The sequence below is a fragment of the Palaemon carinicauda genome, chromosome 15 (genome assembly GCF_036898095.1).
Source record: "Palaemon carinicauda isolate YSFRI2023 chromosome 15, ASM3689809v2, whole genome shotgun sequence".
NCBI classification, from domain to species: Eukaryota; Metazoa; Arthropoda; class Malacostraca; order Decapoda; family Palaemonidae; genus Palaemon; species Palaemon carinicauda.
The window spans coordinates 129,450,032-129,475,031 of record NC_090739.1 but is presented as its reverse complement, the minus strand read 5'-3'; the positions used below and the strand labels follow the sequence as shown (position 1 = coordinate 129,475,031).

The following is a 25,000-nucleotide window of genomic DNA, read 5'->3' as shown; positions in this document are numbered from 1 at the left end:
GCAGGAGAGATAAAAACAATAGGGGAAGAAGATTGCCTCTATCTTGACGTCTACGTACCAAAGGTAAGTACAGGTTCTTAATCATATTTTCTTTTGACTTTTTTTTTTTTCCTATAATTGACTACTGTGATTTCCGTGTCTTTTTTTTTTTTTTACAGATTTAATAATTTATTTTTATCACCTCATCGACACATACTACTGCCATTTTATACTCACATTTATAGTCATGTTCTTAGTTTGATTGACGATGGAGGTTCTGGATTCTGCCATCTTCAGTCAAATTGAAAACATGAATCTATCAAGAGGCCAGTGGAAATCGGACTGACTCGATCCAGGATGAACTGAGGATAAGTAGAATTCTGCCAGGTGAAATTTGTTTTATTTGTGTTATTTTATTCTCTATAATTTCAGAAGGTATTATATTATTAGAATACATAGCAGAAATTAATTCGCTTATCGACTAGTGCTTTTATTTTCAAGACACGTCAGTCATCATCATTATAGATTTGTAAAAACGATCAAGAAATTGTTGCTCTGCACAGGTGTATTTCATGTTTACACTGAATATTGAGAAACATTGATCTTGATTACGAATTAGGCATCTTTGTGAGAGATGAGCTTTTAAGTAACAAATTTGCTGCCATGGTAAGAAGTATGATTTATGATTTTTTTCTAGAAGTTTAAAAAGAATCTAAGATCATTGTCCGAGAAGATTTATTCCTGGGAATGATCATGACTGTTTTAGATAATATTATTATGGTTATCATTATTTCATATAATTTTTCATGACTCTTTATAATGCGAATCCTTTCATGTGATAAAATTATGAATACTGCAAGTAACCCTTTAAATACCTGCTAAGTGCAAAAGCATCAACATCAAGCGAAAGAAACGACCAATTAAAAACAAATAGAAACAGAAAGCTTTTCCAAACATTCCCACGGTTACTATAGTCAGACTTCCTGTCGTATCATCACCGATGGCCGTGACAGAGCGAACCAAATGATTTACCCTTGCATTTACGTCATAAAACGAGCTCCACCCGTATGAAGGATTGCCTATTAACAAAGCTTTATGGCGCAGTATTCCGTTGTGTGGTGTACTGTGTTTACTCTTAAAAATAGTTTGAAATCCGCTCTTGAGTGGCAGAGGCGAAGGACAGTGACATTGCCCTACCAAGCAGGACAATGCCCTTGCAACTGACCATATAGGCCTAGATACATATGATCAGCGCCCAAGACCCCTCTCCATCCAAGATAGGACCAAGGAGGGCCAGACAATGGCTACTGATGACTCACCAGATATACCTAGAGGCTCACCCAAACGCCCCATCCTTAGCTCACAAGGATGGTGAGGCTGCAGCGACCAAAGGAACTAACGAGTTTGAGCGGGACTCGAACCACAGTCTGGAGTTCACCAGTCAGGGACGCTACCACATAGGCCACCACAACCCATGTGTTTCCAATGTCGAAGGAGGAACAAAAAGGAATGTAGAATGATTTGTTCTAGATCAGCTTGGCAAAAAAAAAAAAAAAAAAAAAAAAAATAAATTTGTTACCTTGGAGGAATTTTTCGAATTTCTGGGGAAACTTTTCGAATCCTTTTTTTTGTTAGGAACAAAGATGAATATATAGGGACATAGTACAAAAAAAAAAAAAAAAAAAAAAAAAATTTTGGTTTCACACGACTTAATCACAAATAACACTTAATATCTAATTCTTTTTACCTATGGACATGAAAAATTCAAGTAAATCATCCTTTGATAATCCTCAAAGGCCAGCAATCCTTTCGCCTATTTTAAATTTTGTTACTTATTTTAAGATATTTCATATTTTTTATTCATTACTCCTCATATACAGTTCATCATTTTCCTTATTTCCTTTCCTCAATAGGCTTTTTTCCCTGTTGGAGCCCTTGGTCATAATAGCATCCTGCTTTTCCAACTAGGATTGTAGTTTAGATAGTATAAAGAACAATAATAATAATAATAATAATAATAATAATAATGATAATAATAATAATAATAATAATAATAACAGTAAAAATAAAAACAGTAAATGCGTTATTGTTTTAACTTACCCATCACTTAAAATTACAGCTCTATTTTTTACCCCTTCCAGTGAACCTTTGTAAATAAGAACCTTATAAAAAAATGCATCGTATTTTGGTTTAAAAAACAACATATGATTATTTCTCATACTGTAAAAACTTTGGCAGGTTTGCTATGTTCGTTTCTATTATGGTACAGCTGGACACAGGAATTCCTGTCATACCCTTACTACGATGCGAGTTCCTACTACTTCTGCCATCTTTCCACTACACTGGTTGGTTACTCGCAGGGTAGTAACGGTGTTACAGGGTGCGATTCATCAGGCATTCCTGTGTCCACCTGTACATTGAAGTTAGTGGGAGATTTTAAATGCTCGGATTTTAAAGGTGTCGAAGGGTGGGGCGTTCTTTCTTTGTGAATATAATATATCAGGACTTGCGTATCTATTTAAACGCAAAGCATTTCAGAATGAATTCTTGTGAATATAATATATCAGGACTTGCGTATCTTTAAGTGCAAAGCATTTCAGAATGAATTCTTGTGAATATAATATATCAGGACTTGCGTATCTTTAAACGCAAAGCATTTCAGAATGAATTCTTGTGAATATAATATATCAGGACTTGCGTATCTATTTAAACGCAAAGCATTTCAGAATGAATTCTTGTGAATATAATATATCAGGACTTGCGTATCTTTAAGTGCAAAGCATTTCAGAATGAATTCTTGTGAATATAATATATCAGGACTTGCATATCTTTAAACGCAAAGCATTTCAGAATGAATTCTTGTGAATATAATATATCAGGACTTGCGTATCTATTTAAAGGCAAAGCATTTTAGAATGAATTCAGAAACAAAGGTACAGATTGTATCATGATTTTGATTCTTAATGATTAGTCTCATGCAGTTCAGACATGACTAGATTTGTTGGCACAAATAAATGTATGAATCGACAGATAAATGAATGGATAAGCAGATACATACATGAATGAATATAAACAAGTTAATAAATACTACAGTACATAACAACTGACTTTTCTAAATTACATTCTTCTTATATTTTTAATTTTATTCTGAAATAATGAAGCTATTTCCCTCTCTTTCAAAACAACACAATCTGTATATATACTGAAATACCCGCAGTTGTACTTTGTTTTTGTCTTTGACCTTGAGAAACGTCTAAGTAATCATATCTTAAAACGCTCTCCTTTCTATTGTTTAATTTCTCTCTCTTTTTTTTTTATAGAAATATGCTTGTTATAATTACGAACGTTTTTGTATACTAGGTGAAAAAAGTAGATTTAAATATAAGTAAGTTATTTCCATGTACGAAAATTTCCGGATAATACTTTACAGTTTTTTTTTTTTTTTACTAAATGATAAAACCGTATCATGGAAATCAGGTCACGTTACCTAATACCTGACTTCCTTCCTGTGCGTCTGTAATATTTTCAATCCTAAACATGAATTCCTGATTTATTACTTGTGCAATTTAGCCTCATCATTGCCTCACTTTGACAGTAATAAATGTCACGGTATGTGGGTCTACTGGCCAATTGACTGATAGATGTTGCACACTGAGTTTGATCATTACTTGGCGAACAATAATAATGTATAGTTGGTAGTGAGTTACTTCGCACTGTATTCGAACATACTATCTCAGCCATTAGGGAAAGAATTTTTATTCATACAAACAAAACTTATTCATAAATGAATGACTTGTATTAGAATATCCTCTTCTAATTACCTGATATCTTAATAGTCTAGTTTTACTTTTGATTAAATTAAATTATACAATACACACACACACACACGCTCTCTCTCTCTCTCTCTCTCTCTCTCTCTCTCTCTCTCTCTCTCTCTCTCTCTCTCTCTCTCTCTCTCTCTCTATATATATATATATATATATATACATATATACATATGTGTGTGTGTGTGCGCGCGCGTGTGTGAAAAAATATATAATTCATATATACGTACATACATATATATATACATACACTATATATGTTCAATGAAAATACAGAGAGGAGACAACAAATGAGGGTTATGGACAAACCTCTAGATATGGTTAATGAATAAACGTAGATAGGACAGACAGTAAATGTTTCCCAAATACACGAGATCGAAATTAAGAGAAGGATAAGCATGGGATGGTGAGCTTTTGGTAAACAAATGAGATTATGAAATGTAAAATGCCACCTTCTCTAAAAAAGGAAAATATTTAATCAGATGGTCTTACCAGTATTAATTTATACATCGGAAACGTGGAGCCCTACTAAAGCCTTAGATCATAAGCTAGTTAGAACCCAAAGAGATATGGAAAGAATAATGATGGGATTAACAATAAGAGAGAGAAAAAGAGCGACATGGATACAAGAGCAAAATAAAGTAGAGGATATTCTAACAACACGTAAGAAAAGAAAATGGACATGGGCCGGGCATACAATGAGCATGACAGACAGCAGATGGACATTTAGAATAATAGAATGCGTACCTAGAGATGGCAAAAGAAGCAGTGGAAGGATGGGAAGATGATGGATTGACGAACTAAGTAACTTTTCTGGTGTAGACTGGCATAGAAAAAACATTAACAGACGCAAGTGGAAGGACATATCTGAGACCTTTGACCTGCAGTGGAACAGTAACGGCTGATGATGATGATATAGTATAATTATATAGTACATATAAATATCTATTTCGAGATGTTTTTACATGGTTATAGTTGCAGTCTTATTTAAAAGAGTCTTATAAAAATCACTTAACTCGTTTTCCAAAGTCTCCTAAAAATTCAATCTTCCACTTATTGGCCTTGAATTTGTTGTAATTTCCTCTTTTGTGACTATGGAATTTCATCAGAACTATATCTCATTATTTCAGATACTATTGACACTTATAAACATAGATGTGCACGCATACACATTAAAAGGCATTTCTATTCATACCATACATTCATATATTTTCTATGTGTTTAATTTCATATGAAATTGTGTGAAATAGGCAATGACCTGACTTACGTTTGCAGTTGTAGAATGGGACATACTTAATGCATAACTGTAAAACCTCTGAAGCGGCAATCAAACTTGATAGTTTCCTTGGTGTGTTAAATCTCACTATCCTTGTTTGGGAGAGCCTATAGATTTATCTGCTGATTCATCAGCAGCCATTACCTGGCCCTCCCTTGACTTTGCTTGGATGGGGAGGGGGTATTGTCCTGGTTAATAGGGCAATGTCACTGTCTCTTGCTCCTGTCATTTAAATCGAGTACAAACAATTACTTTCAACTAATGGAAAATAATTTAGAACATGGATACGCAGGACCGCCATTTATTATTACTATTATTATCAACCATTATTATTATTATTATTATTATTATTATTATTATTATCATTATCAACCAAGATACAACCCTAGTTGGCAAACAATTACTTTCAACTAATGGAAAATAATTGAGAACATGGATACGCAGGACCGCCATTTATTATTATTATTATTATTATTATTATTATTATTATTATTATTATTATTATTATTATTATTATTATTATTATTATCATCAACCAAGTTACAACCCTAGTTGGAAAAGCAGTAAGCTATAAGCCCAAGGGGTCAAACAGGGAAAAAAATAGCATATTCCGTGATGAAATGCTTTACTTTAATGAACAATCTGAAAAAGCTTTCACGTTCACCAGGCAACTTCTTTAGTATGGATGGATGGAAGTATGGAGAAATCTGGTCCATATGACTCAGTGCTGAGACCGGGGAGGCCGTTCAACTGAAAAAGAGACTGCAGCGAGAGGATGAAGGGATGCTGCGAAGACCTTTAAATAATTATATTTTAATAATAATAATAATAATAATAATAATAATAATAATAATAATAATAATAATAATAATAATAATAATAATAATACCTCTCGCACAGTTTATTTCCTTTACTCACCGGGTTATTTTTTCTCCATTTCCAACTAGGGTTGTAGCTTAGGAAGTAGTAATAATAATAATGATAATAATAATAATAATAATAATAATAACAGTGATAATAATAATAATAATAATTCGGCAATTAATAGATACCTATCCAACGTGTCCGTGGTACGATATTTCTCAGCTAACAACATTTTTTTTTTCCTTTATAATTTTTTTTTATTTGTTTTTTTTCTCCTTCAGAAAAATGCATCAGAGCTCCCCGTAATGGTGTGGATCCATGGAGGTGGCTTCGCCTTCGGGAGCGCTGAGGGCTACAATTCCTACTACTTCATGAAGGAGGATGTTGTTGTTGTCAATATCCAGTACAGGCTCGGCGCCTTAGGTGAGTACTTCCGTTTCTACCTTACGTTAAGAGGGCAAAATGACAGTGCAGGCTCTTGGTCGAAAAGTAGCTATACTCAATTTTTTTTAATGAGGCGCATTTCCATTGACTCGCAGAGATGCCCTATTAGCTCGGACACATTTCCTGCTATCTGATTGGTTAGAATTATCTTGTCCAACCAATCAGCGATCAGGAAACTTTTCCGAGTTAAATGGCACCCCGGCGAGTCGGTGCAAATGCGTCTCACTAAAACGAATTGACTATCGTGAATACCTCTGAAGGTTATCCTTACTTTGTTTGAAGTGATTTGTTTATATCACAATCTCTAAAAAAAAATATATATATAAAAAAACCCGATAGTAGCCTATAGGTTAGATTAGGCTATATTAGATTAGATCACACTAGGTTAGGTTAGGCTTAAGAAGAATTTTTTTTATTTTAATTTAAATCACAAATTAAACGGAAAGCCTTTGCGTCCCATTCCAAACTCCAGATATTGAAAGGGGATTATTCAACTGAACAATTTTAAGGATAACAAAATTCCACGCATATAAAATCTAATTTAGTTTTGTGGTTTCTTCCCAACCGGTTTCACTCTTGGGAAGATAACGTTGAATCATGATATTTACATATGTCGTAAATAGAAAAAATAGCTTCATTTATCGTACTTCAGACCAAAATAAACAACATCTTCCCCATTATTAAAATCGATTTGACAAATAATAAAATAAGAAAGTTTACACCTGTCCCAACAAACTACATTCACCCCAAGAGAAATCTCAATTTGAACTCTCAATCATTCGTTCTAATCCCTTAATAGTGGCCAGTGAAGTAACATCCTTGACTGGTGATTACCAGACTGGGGTTCAAGTCCCGCTCAAAATCGTTAGTTTTTTTGGTCATTGCGACCTCACCATCCTCGTGAGCTAGAGATTGGGGGTTTAGGGGAACATAAAGGTCTACCTGCTGAGTCATCAGCAGCCATTGCCTGGTCCTCCTTGGTCCTAGCTTGGGTGGAGAGGAGGCTTGGGAGCTAATCATATGTATATATGGTCAGTCTCTAGGGCAATGTCCTGCTTGATAGGGCAATGTCACTGCCCCTTGCCTCCGTAATTCATGAGGTGTTTTTACACTTTCATTGTCTCTTGCCTCTGCCATTCATGAGCGGCCATTTAACCATTAAACTTGTGTCAAAGAGCTACCCTTAGGCGTTAATCATATGTATACTGTATATACGGTCAGTCTAAAGCTTAAAATACACGTTAAAAAAAAGTGTCAAAATTTTGCATCAAAATTTTGATATCAAAATCTTGATGCAAAATTTGAGTGTGTGTAGGACGTTTTGATGTCAAAATGTCCTACACACTCAAATTTTGCATAAAAATTTTGATGCAATTTTTTAGGCTTTTTTTTGAACGTGTATAGGCCCCTTTAGACATTGTCCTGCTTTAGAGCAATATCACTGTCCCTTGCCTCTGTCATTCATGAGCGACCATTTAACCTTTAAACTTGTAACAAAGAGGTACACTTACCTTGCAGGATTCCTGTCAACTGAGGACTCCGTCATGCCTGGCAATTACGCTTTGAAGGACCAGGTGATGGCTCTCCAGTGGGTGCGGGACAACATTCAAGCTTTCGGAGGAGACCCGAAGAGAGTTACCATCTTCGGGGAAAGCGCCGGAGGAATCTCAGTCCACTTACTCATGCTTTCACCCATGGCTAAAGGTAAAAGAAAGTTATACGTTACATTTCTCTTTGATTTTTCACCTATCGCTGTGAGATAATATATATATATATATATATATATATATATATATATATATATATATATATATATATATACATATATATATATATATATATATATATATATATATATATATATATATATGTGTGTGTGTGTGTGTGTATGTATGTATGTATGTATGTATGTATATATATATATATATATATATATATATATATATATATATATATATATATATATATATATATATATATATATATATATTTACTTATGAGAGGGAGATATAAAAATAATGTATAAATTTACAAAGGAGTTGATACATGTCTATCTATCTATCTATGTGAATCTGCGTATATGCTTGCGATGTAAGTCTATTTATCCAGTACTTAAATGTCAGACAGACACATAATCTCAGCAATACTGATATGTACTTTACCACCATCTTCTATCTATTAAATAAGAACTCAGTCATTGTTATGATTTGAGCAAATACAGCATCGTTGCCAAATATGTCATTCCTAAGCAGTTTCTTTCATAAATAGTTTATAAATCATGAATTTGATAATCCAGATTCGATTTTTAGAATTTCTGCTTTTTGTTAGTTATTCATGATCCCAGTTTGGTTAGTGAAAAGATACAATCTCATCGTCGTTAATTCTCTGAGAGTGTTCCCCCATTCACGGAATTCTCTGAGAGTGTTCCCCCATTCACAGAATTATCTGAGAGTGTTCCCCATTCATAGAATTCTCTGAGTGTTTCCCCATTCAAAGAATTCTCTGAGAGTGTTCCCCATTCACAGAATTATCTGAGATTGTTCCCCCATTAACAGAATTCTCTGTGATTGTTCCCCCATTAACAGAATTCTGGAGTGTTCCCCCTTTCACATAATTCTCTGAGTGTTCTCCCACTCACAGCATTCTCTGAGTGTGTTCCCCCATTCACAGAATTCTCTGAGAGTGTTCCCCCATTCACAGAATTCTCTGAGAGTGTTCCCCATTCATAGCATTCTCTGAGAGTGTTCCCCCATTCACAGAATTCTCTGAGAGTGTTCCCCATTCACAGAATTATCTGAGATTGTTCCCCCATTAACAGAATTCTCGAGTGTTCCCCCTTTCACATAATTCTCTGAGTGTTCTCCCACTCACAGCATTCTCTGAGTGTGTTCCCCATTTACAGAATTATCTGGGAGTGTTCCCCCTTCACAAAATTCTCTAAGAGTGTTCCCCATTCACAGGATTGTTCCACAATGCCATAGCCCAGTCTGGCACTGCAATATTCCCCGGCATTATACGGGACGACCATCGGCAGAACGCAGCAAAAGTGGGCCAAATGTTGAATTGCTCGAACATCAACTCAACCGACTTGAAATCCAAGGTGCTCTACGACTGCCTCAAGAACGTCTCTTCGGAGTCTCTCGTTAAGGTCGCGGGCGATTTTGCCGTAAGTGGATTGCAATTGATGTCGTGTGCGATTGCTTACGGCGACCGAAGTTGCATTATAACCTTTATAACTAACCTGAAGCTTTTTTTTTTAATCAATATCTTTATTATGTAGCGTGATTTAAGCCAATCCCCTAGTCGTATATAAGAAACTTTTAAGAATTTGAGGAACCGCGTTTATATAAATTACTAATAGTTTGTTCCTTTAGGCTCTCTCTTTTTCCACTCGTGATTCATACTTTTAATATGCAAAATATCAGAGGCCAAAATCAACATCTTAAATGGGTAATAAAAAAAAAAAAAATAATAGTTTCTCATATAAATGAGACGATTTTGGAACACACCGAATTGTATGAATTCTTATCAAAGAGGCATCTACAGACAATGCGTGATGTCTGCTTTATACAAATTCTAATGAACAATATAGATTTTTTGTATCCACCGACTTACTTTTCCATTTTGTTCAGACATTCTACATGTCTCCTCGAGTGATGATGCCCCGTGTCGATGGAGAATTCTTGCCCTCACATCCTGCCGAATTGTTGAAGAAGGGGAACTACAACAAGGTGAACTTCATGACGGGAATCACCAGAGATGAAGGTTCATTTGTAGTGAGTCGTAAGTGAAAATCACTTTCCGTTACTTGTCTTGCCTAAAAGTTCAAAGTTGCAGCAAAGTCTTAAGTCTTTTTATAGTTTGTATATGACATATCTGTTTTGATGTTACTGTTCGTTTACTTGTCTTGCCTAAAAGTTCAAAGTTGCAGCAAAGTCTTAAGTCTCTGTATAGTTTGTATATGACATATCTGTTTTGATGTTACTGTTTTTAAAATACTTCATTTTAATTGTTCAATATTTCTCAAACCATTCATCTATTTCCTTACTTTCTTTTTTCACTGGGCTATTTTTCCCTATTGGAGCCTTGGGCTTATAGGTCTTTCTTTTCCAACTAGGGTTATAGCTTAGCTAACATCAACAACAACAATAATAATAATGATAATAATAGTAATAATAATAATAATAATAATAATAATAATAATAATAATAATAATAATAATAATAATAATAATAATAATAATTTCTCTTTATAGTAAATTATACTTCAATTTTTAATTGAACAGTTAATTTCCTTTTACATTCTCATTCAAAACTTTTGTGGTGACTTATTTGGTAACATCACTGACTGGTAAACGCCAGGTTGGGGTTCGAGTCCCGCTAAAACTCGTTAGTTCCTCTAGTGGCTGCAACCTTACCATCCTTGTGAGCTAAGATGGAGGGTTTGGGATAGCCTATGGGTCCACCTACTGAATCATCAGCAGCCATTACCTGGCCTTCCCTTGACCTAGCTTGCATGAAGAGGGGGGTTTGAACGCTGCTCATAAGTATATATGATCAGTCTCTGTGGCATTGTCCTGCTTGGTGAGGCAATGTCATTGTCCCTCGCCTCTGACATCCATGAATGGGCGAGACATCCATGAATGGCCTTGATAAAACATTAAACCTATCCATACTTCACGTTTCCTCAGCATTCCTGCAGCAAGAATCGGAGAGAGAGGAACTGGCCAGCAACTTTTCCGCTCACGGCCACGTATTGCTGATGTTGGAGGACGGACGCGAGACATCTGCGGAATATATGGCCAAGAGGATGTTCGCTCACTACCTGGGAGGGTTCAACGTCACTGAAGAAAACGCCAATGAAGCCGTGAAGGTCAGTGTTCCTTTTCAAGAATCTATACTTTCCAGATATTGAAAGATGCATAAAAGTAATACTATATCAATCACTAGTTATGTTGAAAGGGATGATATCTATCCAAAATAAAACGTGCATTATGGTATGGAGGTTACCAGGTAAATTCGAGAGATATCTGAATTGCATGAATGTAAACAATAATCACTTCGAACTACTGTATATGGAGACATCGGTTGCACCTTCGTAAAAACTAAGTTGAATGGAATTAGATTTAAAGTGGATAATCTCAGTATATATATATATATATATATATATATATATATATATATATATATATATATATATATATATATATATATATATATATATATATAGGTAAATGACACATGCATTAAAAAGACAAATACATTAATATACAAAAAGGCGCTTTAGCCTCTGTATCATTTAACTCGATCTCCCAAGGATTTCCCTACGCTGTCAAAAAGACCTCCCTCCAACTCCGAAAGCCTTCATAACATCACTTCTTTCAGATGATCACCGACTTCTGGTTCTCTGTCCCGATGGACGTGTCAGCCAAGATGCACGCCAAAGATGTAGCCTTCGGCCAGAAGATTTTCCTGTACGAACTTCACCATTTTGGAGATGTGTCCGTAATCGGGTCAATGAACGATTCGACCGGAGAGGATTGTAAGTAGATGCTGATAAATGCAGATAAATGTTATCTCCCTAAAAGGGTTGCCTGGTTGGCCTTTTTGTCAGGTCAGAAAACCTCAAATTTAGCCTTTTTGAAATTGGTTGGCCTTTAGTAATATCATGAAAAAAGGTGGGCCTTAAATACTATATATTTAGCCTTTTTTTACTAAAGGGTTGGCCTTTTAAGGCTGCAATTGATTAGAAGTTGGCCTCTTCTCATTTAAAAAACCTTGCAACCCTGTTACTACGCTGTAATTGTTTAGTGGCCACTTTCCTCTTGGTCAGGGTAGAAGAGATTCCTTAGCTATGGTAAGCAGTTCTTCTAGGAGAAGGACACTCCAAAATCAAACCATTGCTCTCTAGTTTTGGGCAGTGCCATAGCCTTTGTACCATGGTCTTCCACTGTCTTGGATTAGAGTTCTATTGCTTGAGGATACACTCGGGTACACCATTCTATCTAATTTCTCTTCCTTTTGATGGAGTTTTTATAATCTATATGGGAAATATTTAATTTAATGTTGTTATTGTTCTCAAGATATTTTATTATTCCTTGTTTCCTTTCCTCACTGGGCTATTCTCCCTGTTGGGACCCCTGGGCTTGTAGCGTCTTGTTTTTCCAACTAGGGTTGTAGCTTAGCAGGTAATAATAATAATAATAATAATAATAATAATAATAGTCCGAGTACTTGTGTATGCAACAACTACAACCATAAATGCACCTGTTTCTAATCCACTGCAGGACAAAGGCCTCAGACATGTCTTTATTCATGTCTGGGGTTAGGCCAGTTTTAATCAGCACGCTGGCCATTGCGGACTGCTGATGGTGGGAAATTTTCATCCGTTCGATCACAACAAACCATCCTAGTATGGGTGGCCCTGACTAGTACGGCTTTGTTGATCACGGTGATACGCAAACCCTTTCACTACATTGAGGTATCTCCATATGTGCTTGGAAATGGATGATCAATAAATCAGGTTTACTTATTCTTATAGTAGATGCAACGAGATAAGAATTAAGGGTCCATAAGAAATCAGTTCAGGGATGTTATCTATTTCAGCTGATAACAAGCAATAATATTTCTGGTCATTAATCGTCTTTGAAGTGTTGATTACTGCTATTGATTACTATCCTGTTAAAGTGACCTTAATCATTCCTTTTATTACTAGCTAAGCTACAACCCTCGTTGGAAAAGCAGGATACTATAAGCCTAAGGGCTCCAACAAGGAAAAAATACCCCATTGAGGAAAGGAAACAAGGCAATAAATAAACTACAAGAGAAGTAATGAACAATTAAAATAAAGTACTTTAAGAACAGTAACAACATATAAATAGGTCTATCATATATAAACTATAAAAATCAGACCAAGTTCCAGTTCCAGTCAAACGACGTTAAACTACAAGTCACGACTCCCAATTGCACATAGGAACCATTTACTAAAATGATTCTCCAGATAACATTATTTTTCTTTGATCTTCATAATCCTTTTTATAGATTGGGTCTCAATCTTGCCTATGTATAATCTATATGTACAGTTGGACGCATGAAATCCTGGCACACCTTTCTCTGAGGAAGTGCACCATGTCACACCATTACTAATCGGCGAGTTCTTGTGTTTAACCCAACCCACCATCTCTGCCATCTATTATTACACTAGCTGATTTGTTACTTAGCGCGCAGTTAGGGTGTGACAGGATGTACTTCCTCATAGTATGGTGTGCCAAGAATTCCGGTGTCCAACTGTACCTACAGAAGCATGCATATACCATAGCAAACATTCAAATGTACAGTCACTCATGTAAGTTGGTGGATGTCCGGGTGTTTAAAAGAGATTTCCATTTCACCCCTTTCTGGACGACAGGTGTCTGGGAGCGGGGAAACCGGTTAAATATTCAACTATAGGTAGTTGGATATTTGACCGGTTTCGCGCTCACAGACACCTGTCGTCTAGAAAGGGATGAAATGGAAATCTCCTTCAAACACCCGGACATCCACAAACTCATATGAGTCACTGCAAAAGTACAGATTTTATAAGCGTGGTGAGATCGTTAACAGGGATAACAAGGATGCTACTTATGTTGCAGGGGTGGGCCACGCCGATGACTTGCTGTATCTTTTCGATATGATGAATATAAATGCCTCAACGAATCCCATCGATCTCTTCATGAGAGATATCATGATCTCGCTGTGGACAAACTTCGCTCGGACCGGGTGAGTCTGAAACTTTGCTGGTGTTGCTCGAACTGGGCGAGTCTGAAACTTAGCTTGTGTTTTCTCGAACTGGGTGAATCTGGACGTTTGCTTGTTTTAGATGATAAGTCTGACTTGCATCATTTCAACCACGGAAAGGTTACACTGGAACTAAAACAACGTTTCTTTAAACTTTGATAACCATATTCTTTGTATTCCAGTCTTGTTTATCTCTAGATTTTAATATATGGTCCCTTGAGGTACTAAAGAATGAGATAAAATAAAAGACTCGAGGCCTCTTCTCGAGAAGAAATTTAATAGCAGACGCAAAAAGTTCTTGACCAGAGTTCCACCATACATTCAACTTCTCTTTTCGCAGAAATCCAACACCTGATCTGTCCCTCGGCTTCAAGTGGTCTCCCGTATCCGGATCAGACATGCAGTACCTCATCTTGCAACCCTCGCCATACATGAGAAACTTCACCAGGGAGGCGGTAAGTAGTAAAAAAAAAAGAAATCATATCTGTCGCCTATAAAGTAGTTTTCTGAATTTCTACGGTGGAGTGTACTCTCCATAGTCCACGGGTTATGCACACCGGGTTTGGAATATCCTGGGGTTTTTTTCAGGGTCTCTTTTTATCTTATTAACGTTTGACTTTTTTCCCGTAATTCTTATTTTCTAAACTTATTTCAAAATCAGTAAGTATTTGTATGTAATACGGTAATGTGATTACGCGTTTTTCTTCGTGAAAATTTGTTGATACACAATTTTACATCTTTTCTGTTACTTAAATAGTACAGCTCTGAGTCACGAATTTAGTTCAATTGCCAAAACAAATCAAAGTTGCAAGACTAATAATGAGTTGTTGAGAGCATTATCAATAACAGTTATGAAATTCCACCCTTAAATTACCACATAGAAATCATGAAATTCTGAATTCCATTTATGGAGACGTTCGAAGATTTCAGGTGATGCCATTTTGGCCCTACAAATATATGACATTTCTGTTTTGATATTGTTACTGTTTTTAAAATGATTTATTGTTAATATTTTCACATCGTTTATCTATTACTTTTCCTCACTGTGCAATTTTTTCCTGTTGAAGCCCTTGGGCTTATAGTATCTTGCTTTTCTAACTAGGGTTGTAGCTTAGCAAGTAATAATAATAATAATAATAATAATAATAATAATAATAATAATGATAATGATAATCAGTAGTTAAATCAGTAAAACTTCAAAAGTTCAAAGTTGCAGCAAATGTTTTTATGTTGAACAGGCTGACATAAGTCTTTTTATAATTTATATATGACATATCTGTTTTGACGTTGTTACTGTTTGTAAAATGATTTAATTTATTGTTAATTTGTTCTCATTTATTTATTTCCTTGTTTCCTTTTCTCACTGGGCTCTTTTTCCCTGTTGGAGCCTTTGGGCTTATAGCATCTTGCTTTTCCAACTAGGGTTGTAGCTTGGCTAATAATAATAATAATAATGATAATAATAATAATAATAATAATCATAATAATAATAATCATAATAATAATAATAATAATAATAATAATAATAATAATCAGTCATTATCATGTCCATACAAAGTTGCTCATATGTAATAAAAAAATATAGCTGCGTTTGATGGAAAAATTATAAATCTTTTATTTCTTCGCCAGGAAATGGAGTTTATGACAAACCTCCCGACGAAGCAGAATGAGATTCTCTTCCCAGAGCGCTTTGTCAACGAAGAGTATTAGGACGGCATCGTCCAGTGGTCATGTTCGTCAATGTCTGCACATTAATCAGTTATTTGATCAATCAATTAATCAATGATGTTGTCACGACTAAATACACTTACTTACATTTGTCAAATTTGTCACAGTCAGTTATTTGATAAATCAATTAATCACTGATGTTGTCACGACCAAATAAATTTACTTTAATTGGTCAATAAATTTCACAGTCAATTATTTGATGAATCAATTAATCAATGATGTTGTCACGACTAAATACACTTACTTACATTGGTCAATAAATTTGTCACAGTCAATTATTTGATAAATCAATTAATAAATGATGTTTAAATTTACTTTAATTGGTCAATAAATTCGTCAGTCAATTATTTGATAAATCAATTAATAAATGATGTTGTCACGACTAAATACACTTACTTACATTGGTCAATAAATTCGTCACAGTCAATTATTTGATAAATCAATCAATCAATGATGTCACGAGCAAATAAACTTACTTTAATTGGTCAATAAATTCGTCACAGGTGTTCAAGGCATTTACCCAAAATAGGTCAAGATTTGGACCAGCACAATAGTCTACTGGGGTCAAAGAAACACCCAGTGTTTTTCAATATACTATCTAAAGATACCAATATACTTATTCAAATAGTCAACACATGAACCACGAACTATCAAAAAAAAAAAAAAAAAAAAAAAAAAAAAAAAAAAAAAAAAAAAAAAACGTTGTTAGTTTACAAGAGAATTTTCTGAAAAGGAACCAATTGAAGCTTCTGAACCTATCCTATGCTATGTATTACTTATTTGTAAAATTGAATATATGGTAAATCACATTTGCACTGTCACTATATCAAGAATATTTTGGATTTATATATATTTTTCACTTTAAGGAAAATGGTTTCATTGTCCTCTCTGTTACGGTCACCTAAAAAAAAAAAAAAAAAAAAAAAAAACCGTCCACGATTTGCTCTTTAAAGGCTTAAGGGCCGCTCATGAATGACAGAGGCAAGGGACAGTGACATTGCCCTATCAGGCTGGACAATGCCCTAGAGACTGGTCATATTACATATGATTAGAGCCCAAGCCCCTTTTCCACCCAAGCTAGGACCAAGGAGGGCAGGGTAATGGCCGCTGATAACTCGGCAGATAGACCTATAGGCTCCCCCAAACGCCCTCATCCTTAGGTTAAGGATGGTTGAGATAGCAGCGAGCAAAAATACTAACGAGTCCGAGCGGGACTCGAACCCCAGCCTGGCGTTCACCAGTTAGGGACGTTACCACATTGTCCACCACAATAAAATCCGTTGTGTATCCTGAAGTACTTATTTTCATTAGCACTTTTGCATGTTTGAATGAATGTAATCAAATGGTTTGAAAAAAAAAAAAAAAAAAAAAAAAAAAAAAAAAAAAAGGTGTCTAGAAATAACAGAAGATATACTCGACTAAATGATTACAATGATCAATCTGATATACTTCGAGTAAGAATTTGAAACGCAGATTAACCTAAAGTTCGCAAGTATAATAAACCATGGTTTATAGCTTAGTGAGACATAAGACCCCGCGCTGAGGTCCGCGAGGCCATTCAGTACCACATGGAATTATGGGAAAACCTGGCAGTTGCACTATTGAGTAAAAATTAAAATATTAAATGGAAGAAAGCAAGAGGGAGTGGAGGAATAGCAAACGCCTAAAAAGTGAGTGCAGATGAGGTCGGGAGGAGGATGCAAAAGTTTAAAGGCCGCTCATGAATGGCAGAGGCAAAGGACAGTGACATTGCCCTAGAGACTGATCATATATACATATTATTAGCGCCCAAGACGCCCCTCCACCTAAGCTAAGACCAAGGAGGGCCAGACGATGGCTGATGATAAGTCAGCAGGTAGACCCATAGGTTCCCCAAATCAGTTCATCGTTAGCTCATAAATATGGTGAAGTTGCAGACACTACAAGTAACTATAGAGTTTGTGCGGAATCCCAACCCCAGTGTTCGATCGCCAGGTAGAGACGTTGCCAATAGGCCAACACAATCCTGAAGTGATACTTACAGTTCACCTTGTAAGGTCCACTGACTGCACCATGGGCGTAATGCATTGGTGGTTTAAAATTCAAACAGGGCGCATGAAAACCAGAACAAATACGAATCATTTGAAAGCTTGATTGTTTTTTTTTTTTTTTTTTCCTGTAAAGGTAACAAAAAAGCTCCTGCGTTGAATCATATTCAGAATATTTTGTAATTTGTTGATATTCGACTTAAACTCAAATTGAGCAATGTATGGAAAAAAATGATGAACCTATGGTAAAAAACTTTTATAAAGAACGACTGCTAAAAACATTCGCCTTTGCCCTGCCATCTGTTGTCTTCTTCGGGAACTTAAGGATTATTGCAACCCCACTGGAAACATATTCGAGCAATTTGGAGACACATCAAGTTTTATGTCAAATGGACGACTTCTAGATGCTTTTGTATATGACAGACTTGATGATCCATGGGTCCCGTATTCATAATTCATGTTCTTGTTATCTTTGAGTGGTCTTTCATTATTGTGTATTACGATCGAATATTGATTTTGCTGTTCTTTCTTGTATAGGTGATTTGAAGAGAGAGAGAGAGAGAGAGAGAGAGAGAGAGAGAGAGAGAGAGAGAGAGAGAGAGAGAGAGAGAGAGAGCCCAAACAGTGAAGGCATTTGTGATAAATGTTTTTCGGATAGGGGGAATTGAAGGTCAATGAAAATAAAAGAGAAGTAGTATAGTAAAGATGAAGGAAAACGGACAGAATTGGGAGAATCATCTAGACAGCCAATAGGAGACAAGAAAATCCCCTAAACAGCCAATAGGAGATAAGAGAATCCTCTAAACAGCTAATGGGAGACAAGAGAATCATCTAATCAGCCAATAGGACACAAGAGAATCCCCTAAACAGCCAATAGGAGACAAGAGAATCATGTAAACGGCTAAAGGGAGACAAGAGAATCCCCTAAACAGCTAATAGAAGGCAAGAGAATCCTATAAACAGCCAATAGGAGACAAGAGAATCATCTAAACGGCTAATGGGAGACAAGAGAATCCCCTAAACAGCCAATAGAAGAAAAGAGAAACCCCTAAACAGCCAATAGGAGACAAGAGAATCCCATAAACGGCTAATGGGAGACAAGAGAATCCCCTAAACAGCCAATAGAAGAAAAGAGAATCCCCTAAACAGCCAATAGGAGACAAGAGAATCATCTAAACGGCTAATGGGAGACAAAAGAGAAGAGCCGATGAAAAAAAAAATCTTACGAAGAGATTTACAGTTTCAAAGACCAACAGTAAACAACGCATGGTAATAATTTCTCTGCAATTTAGTCGCAAAAAAAAAAAGAAAAAAAATGTGAGAGAGAGAAATATTTTTCTTTCACAAACTTGAACTTCATAACTTTTCTCCTTTTATATATTTCACCGATTTCTGGAACATGTTTATCAAACATGGAAACGCTTGGTAACAAAAATATTGATAAAAGTCAGTTAAGTCTTGTTTCTCAGTTGATCACATTAGCTGTGTTTGCTGCAAAGTTTACATGACGATACGAATTGATTTTATAAGTTCTTTATGTTTGCAAAAATGATTTTGCGACGTTAGGAAAAGATTTGCAGTTGACTTTTCACATTTCAGAACTAAATGTGACTTTAAATGAATTGGACGGATTTGATCAAATATTGCATCTCAGTTTTATCAAATTTGTGCTGTTTCAAAACGGTTGTTTTAGTAAAAAGTTTGTATTGTCACCATTTTTACTTCTAATATCAAGGTTTAAGTGGCTTTTAACAAATGAAATCACTCTATTTCTCATTTGAATAAAGCCAGTCTCTTACATATTAAAGGTTTCTGGTTTCAATTCCAATTTCATCAGAATAGATACTCACCAGAACGTCAGCCAGGCAAGCCCAACGCTCCCACTGTGGTGCCCCACCACAGCAGTGACCTCTCCAGTAAACAGCTTAAACTCAAGGTCCCGGGCGGGGATCGATCTGCTGCCATGCAAATGCTAGGCGAACACGTTGCCACTGTACTAGCCATGAGGCTATTATCATTAAAATATTATTATCATTATTAGCTAAGGTACAGCCCTTGTTGGAAAAGCAGGATGCTACAAGCCGTAGGACTCCAACAGGGAACATAAATCAAGTATATGAGAATGAATAAAAATATAAAATATTCTAAGAACAGTAACAAAACGTAAAAACAGAACTTGCTTGAGGGTACACTCGGGCACACTATTCTATCTTATTTCTCTTCTTATTGTTCTTTTAAAGTTTTATAGTTTATATAGGAAATATTCATTTTGGTGTTGTTGCTTGCTCTTAAATTATTTTATTTTTCCTTGTTTCCTTTCCTCACTGGGCTCTTTTCCCAATTGGAGTCCCTGGTTTATAGCATCCTGCTTTTCCAACGATAGTTAAATTTTTTTTTATAAAGGCAGATTTGCACCAACTCGCAGGGGTGCCCCTTTAGCTCGGAAATGTTTCCTCATAGCTGATTTTTTTTTTAAGTATTTTTGTACGAATACTTCCGACCAATCAGCTATCAGGAAACTTTTCCGAGCTAAAAGGGCACCCCTGCGAGTCGGTGCAAATCTGCCTCGCTAATTGACTATAGGGTTGTAGCTTAGCAAGTAATAATAATAATAATAATAATAATAACAATAATAATTTTGATATAATAATAATAATAATTTTTAATAATAATAATAATAATAATAACAACAATAATAATAATAATAATAATAAGAATAATAATAATAACAATAATAAAAATAATAAAGATAATAATAATAAAAATAATAATAATAATAATAATAGTAATAATAACAATAATAATAATAATGATAAGTTTGTTCAACATAAAATCATTTGATCCCAGTTTGAACTTCTGAAGTTTCAAATCTATAATGGCCGAGCGGATCGAATTGTGTTAACCAGCCTCCCTCCCACCTTTTATTAACTTGTTATTTATTTGTTATTTCATCCGCCATCCACTCCATGCTGAAATAGGATTGTTTACCTTTCCACCAGACACAAACGCTCTCGGTTATTGATTAATATCAGATATTCAATAACAGAGTTTTTTTTCATTGATTTTCAATCACGAGATTCGAAGCGATATTCTGGTTTTCTATTTTTGGACTGCATGAGATTTTTACAAATGACTGTCCCAGTATCTCATGTTCTTTTGATTTTATTTATATAGTTGATTCAGAATTATTGCATACGGCTGTTTTTTTTTTTTCTTTCCAGGTTGGAATACGTTATTATACGTACCTCTCTGATAGCTGTTTTCAATATCACCCTGTTTGTATAGTCTTGAACGGTTTATCTGTCAACGTATTTCATAGTAAGATAGTAAATAGTCCAGAGTCAGAACTTCCCCTAACCCCTGTCTTCCCTATATAATAAAGGGCAAGTGTCTGGTTTTATATATATATATATATATATATATATATATATATATATATATATATATATATATACATATATATATATATATATATATATATATATATATACATATATATATATATATATATATATATATATATATATATATATATATATATATATATATGTGTGTGTGTGTGTGTGTATGTGTATATATTAAATTATATATATATATATATATATATATATATATATATATATATATATATATATATATACATATATATATATATATATATATATATATATATATACATATATATATATATATATATATATACATATATATATATATATATATATATATATATATATATATATATATATGTGTGTGTGTGTGTGTATGTGTATATATTAAATTATATATATATATATATATATATATATATATATATACACACACATATATATATATATATATATATATATATATATATATATATATATATATATATATATACACTTATTTCCTTCCGGTCACGTTCAGTTCTCCCCGTCCCTCTGCTAGGGGGGAGAGGGTGTAGTCATGCCCTGGTGAGAGGAGTTACGTGTGCGAGCATAACTATCTAAATATCGTCCTTTTAGACGGGTCGCGTACACTAATATATTATATCCAGCCACTGAGAATCCAAAATGAATCTAAATATCTTTTTTTCATGTCATTTTGTTTTCGTACCAAAATATTGCTAACAGTAAAATCAAAACTATCCATTATGGAAAACCAAAAAAGTTGTGCTAACAACATCGTATTTATATGATTCAATATTGATTACCGGTGAAGATAAATTTCTTATTGCAAATTTTGTAAATACTTTTTTAAAACGAAGTCTAGGCAAAGTAAATATTATACAGTATTTCAGGATAACTGTATTTAAATAAAAGAACATATGAGCTAATGGATTTTAATGAAACATCAATAAATAACTTACTTATTGAAAAATCAAAGGCATCGAACAGTTCGATTTTCTGTAAAATTACCAATTGTAACGGAACTGTATTCCTGAGACAAAATAATTCTAATATTAGAAACTATGTATCAAGGAATAATGATGTCACAGAAGAGAGAAAGCCAATGATCAGTTTCACGTGCTTCGTTAAGAAACATTAAGGCCGGGAGCACACTAGTGACTCTGTGGCGCCACAAAGCCACAGCATCGTGTGGCGGGGATGTGGTCTCCCATAGGTTTCAAGTTTTGCCGCGCAAACTAGCAACTGTGGCTCTCTGTTGCTCATCCCCGCCACAGGCGTGGTTTGGCTTTGGGAGACCACATCCCCGCCACACGATGCTGTGGCTTTGTGGCGCCACAGGGTCGCTAGTGTGCTCCCGGCCTTAAAGCTGTGTGGAGACTTTTTACAAGTTTTATTAGTGATTGATATCTGTTGATAAGTAATCAAATCTAGCTTTGATGAAATTAGACTCTCAAGTCACTGTGCAAAAACATCTGTGGAATTTGTGAGAAATCTTTGAACTTTTTGGTTAAATACTTGACTATATATGCAGATACCTGGACAATTAGACTACTTTAAGATAGTAGTTTTATAATTTGACCAATTCAAGGTAGTAATTTGGCCATTTTAAGGTGGTAGTTTGGAGATTAGACCATTTTAAGATAGTAGTTAGATAATTTGACCCATCTAAGGCAGTATTTTGACAATTTGACCAATTTAAGGGAGTGCTTTGACAGTTTTGTAGTTTGATGATTTGACCATTTTAAGGTATTAGTTTGATAATTTGATCAATTTAAGGGAGAATTTTGACAATATGACCAGTTTATGGTAGTACTTAGACAATTTTAAGGTAGTGGCTTGACAATTTGACCATTTTTGAGGTAGTCGTTTGACAATTTGACCAATTTAAGGTAGTAGCTTGATAATTTAACCAATCTAAGGTAGTAGCTTAACAATTTGACGACTTTAAGGTAGTACTTTGACCCTTTTAAGGTAGTAGTTTGACAATTGACCAATTTAAGGTAGTACTTTGACCATTTTAAGGTAGTAGCTTGACAATTTGACCATTTTAAGGTAGTAGCTTGATGCTTTAACCAATTTAAGGTAGTACTTTGGCAATTTTGAGGTAGTAGTTTGACAATTTGACCATTTTAAGGTAGTGTTTTGATAATTTAAAAAAATTAAGGCAGTACTTTGACCATTTTAAGATAGTTAGATAATTTGACCATTTTAAGGTAGTAGTTTGACAATTTGACCAATTTAAGGTAGTATTTTGACCATTTTAAGGAAGTAGTTTGGCAATTTGACCAATTTAAGGTAGTAGCTTGATAATCTAAGAAGATTTAAGGTAATACTTTGACCATTGTAAGATAGTAGCTTGAGACTTTGATCATTTAAAGTAGTAGCTTGATAATTTAACATACCTAAGGTAGTGCTTTGACCATTTTAAGATAGTGGTCTGACAATTTGATCAATTCAAGTCATAAACCTGATCCCTTAACTATATCGTAGTAATTTGACAATATGACCCATTTAAGGTTTTCCTCAGCTGCCGACCTCCATGGGTGGACCTTCCTTAGCCCATAGTATACTTCTCTTTGCCTCTTCATTTACTCTTCTCTTTTTCTACTTCTCTTCGCCTCTTCCTTTACTCTTCTCCTCTTGAATTATTCTCTCTTTTTTTTTACTTCTCTTCGCTGGCAAAGCGCTCCGGAAACAGTATCATGTTTTGGTGCAGAGGGAGGTTTGTCATGAACTCTAGTTCCTGAAATATATGACGATTGCATTCTGTCCATATTATTATTATTATTATTATCATTATTATTATTATTATCATTAGATTAGCTACAACCCTAGCCTGAAAAGCTGGATGCTATAAGCTCAAGGGCCCCAACAAGGGAAAATAGCCCAGTGAGGAGACGAAATAAACAAAATGCAAGAGAAGTTGCGTGTATTGTACGCCATTACCCTGAAGGATAATGACAAATGGAATATAGGTCAAAAGAGATTGGGCAGTGCGGTTGAAAAAGGAAGCAGGGATGAATTAGAAGGCTGAAAATTGTTGCAAACACTGAAAAGAACACTTCAGTAATGTCCACCGCCGGTAAAGCACAATGCGTGAGATGTAGTGATGAATCAGACCCCCAATATATATATATATATATATATATATATATATATATATATATATATATATATATATATATATATATATATATATAAATATATATATATATATATATATATATATATATAAATATATATATATATATATATATATATATATATATATATATATATATATATATGTATTTATATATATATGTATATATGTGCATATATATGTGTATATATATATATATATGTATATATGTATATATGTATATATGTATATATATATATAAATATATGTATATATATATATATGTATATATATATATATATATATATATATATATATATATGCATATATCAATAAATACATACATATATATATATATATATATATATATATATATATATATATATATATATATATATATATATATATATATATATATATTATATTACTAAAGCATGTGATCCTAAACAGTCCTTTTTATTTAAGAATTTGTTTATGCGTAATGATTTTTTTTCTTTCACCAGGCTTATATTACAAAAGCATATATTAGTATAAGATATTTTCATATAATTGGTAAAAAGATGTGCCCGT

At 34.3% G+C, this 25,000-nt stretch overlaps 2 protein-coding genes across 2 annotated transcripts in view; one reads left to right on the top strand and one right to left on the bottom strand.

Moving 5' to 3' along the window:
* LOC137654736 (juvenile hormone esterase-like) overlaps positions 1–16,700 on the top strand; it is a 25,593-nt gene extending 8,893 nt beyond the window's left edge. Inside the window, exons 3-12 of the mRNA XM_068388647.1 lie at positions 1–63; positions 6,225–6,366; positions 7,906–8,091; positions 9,348–9,553; positions 10,020–10,170; positions 11,078–11,259; positions 11,772–11,928; positions 14,018–14,144; positions 14,503–14,617; positions 15,792–16,700. The exon at positions 1–63 is cut by the window's left edge and continues 90 nt beyond it. Of these exons, the coding sequence (XP_068244748.1) occupies positions 1–63; positions 6,225–6,366; positions 7,906–8,091; positions 9,348–9,553; positions 10,020–10,170; positions 11,078–11,259; positions 11,772–11,928; positions 14,018–14,144; positions 14,503–14,617; positions 15,792–15,872 (1,410 nt within the window). The 3' untranslated portion in view covers positions 15,873–16,700. The remainder of the gene's footprint in view (positions 64–6,224; positions 6,367–7,905; positions 8,092–9,347; positions 9,554–10,019; positions 10,171–11,077; positions 11,260–11,771; positions 11,929–14,017; positions 14,145–14,502; positions 14,618–15,791) is intronic.
* A 6,147-nt stretch (positions 16,701–22,847) lies between these two features.
* The window catches only part of LOC137654735 (juvenile hormone esterase-like), a 28,526-nt gene continuing 26,373 nt past the window's right edge, over positions 22,848–25,000 (bottom strand). Inside the window, exon 12 of the mRNA XM_068388646.1 lies at positions 22,848–24,052. Coding sequence (XP_068244747.1) covers positions 23,972–24,052 — 81 coding nt within the window. The 3' untranslated portion in view covers positions 22,848–23,971. The remainder of the gene's footprint in view (positions 24,053–25,000) is intronic.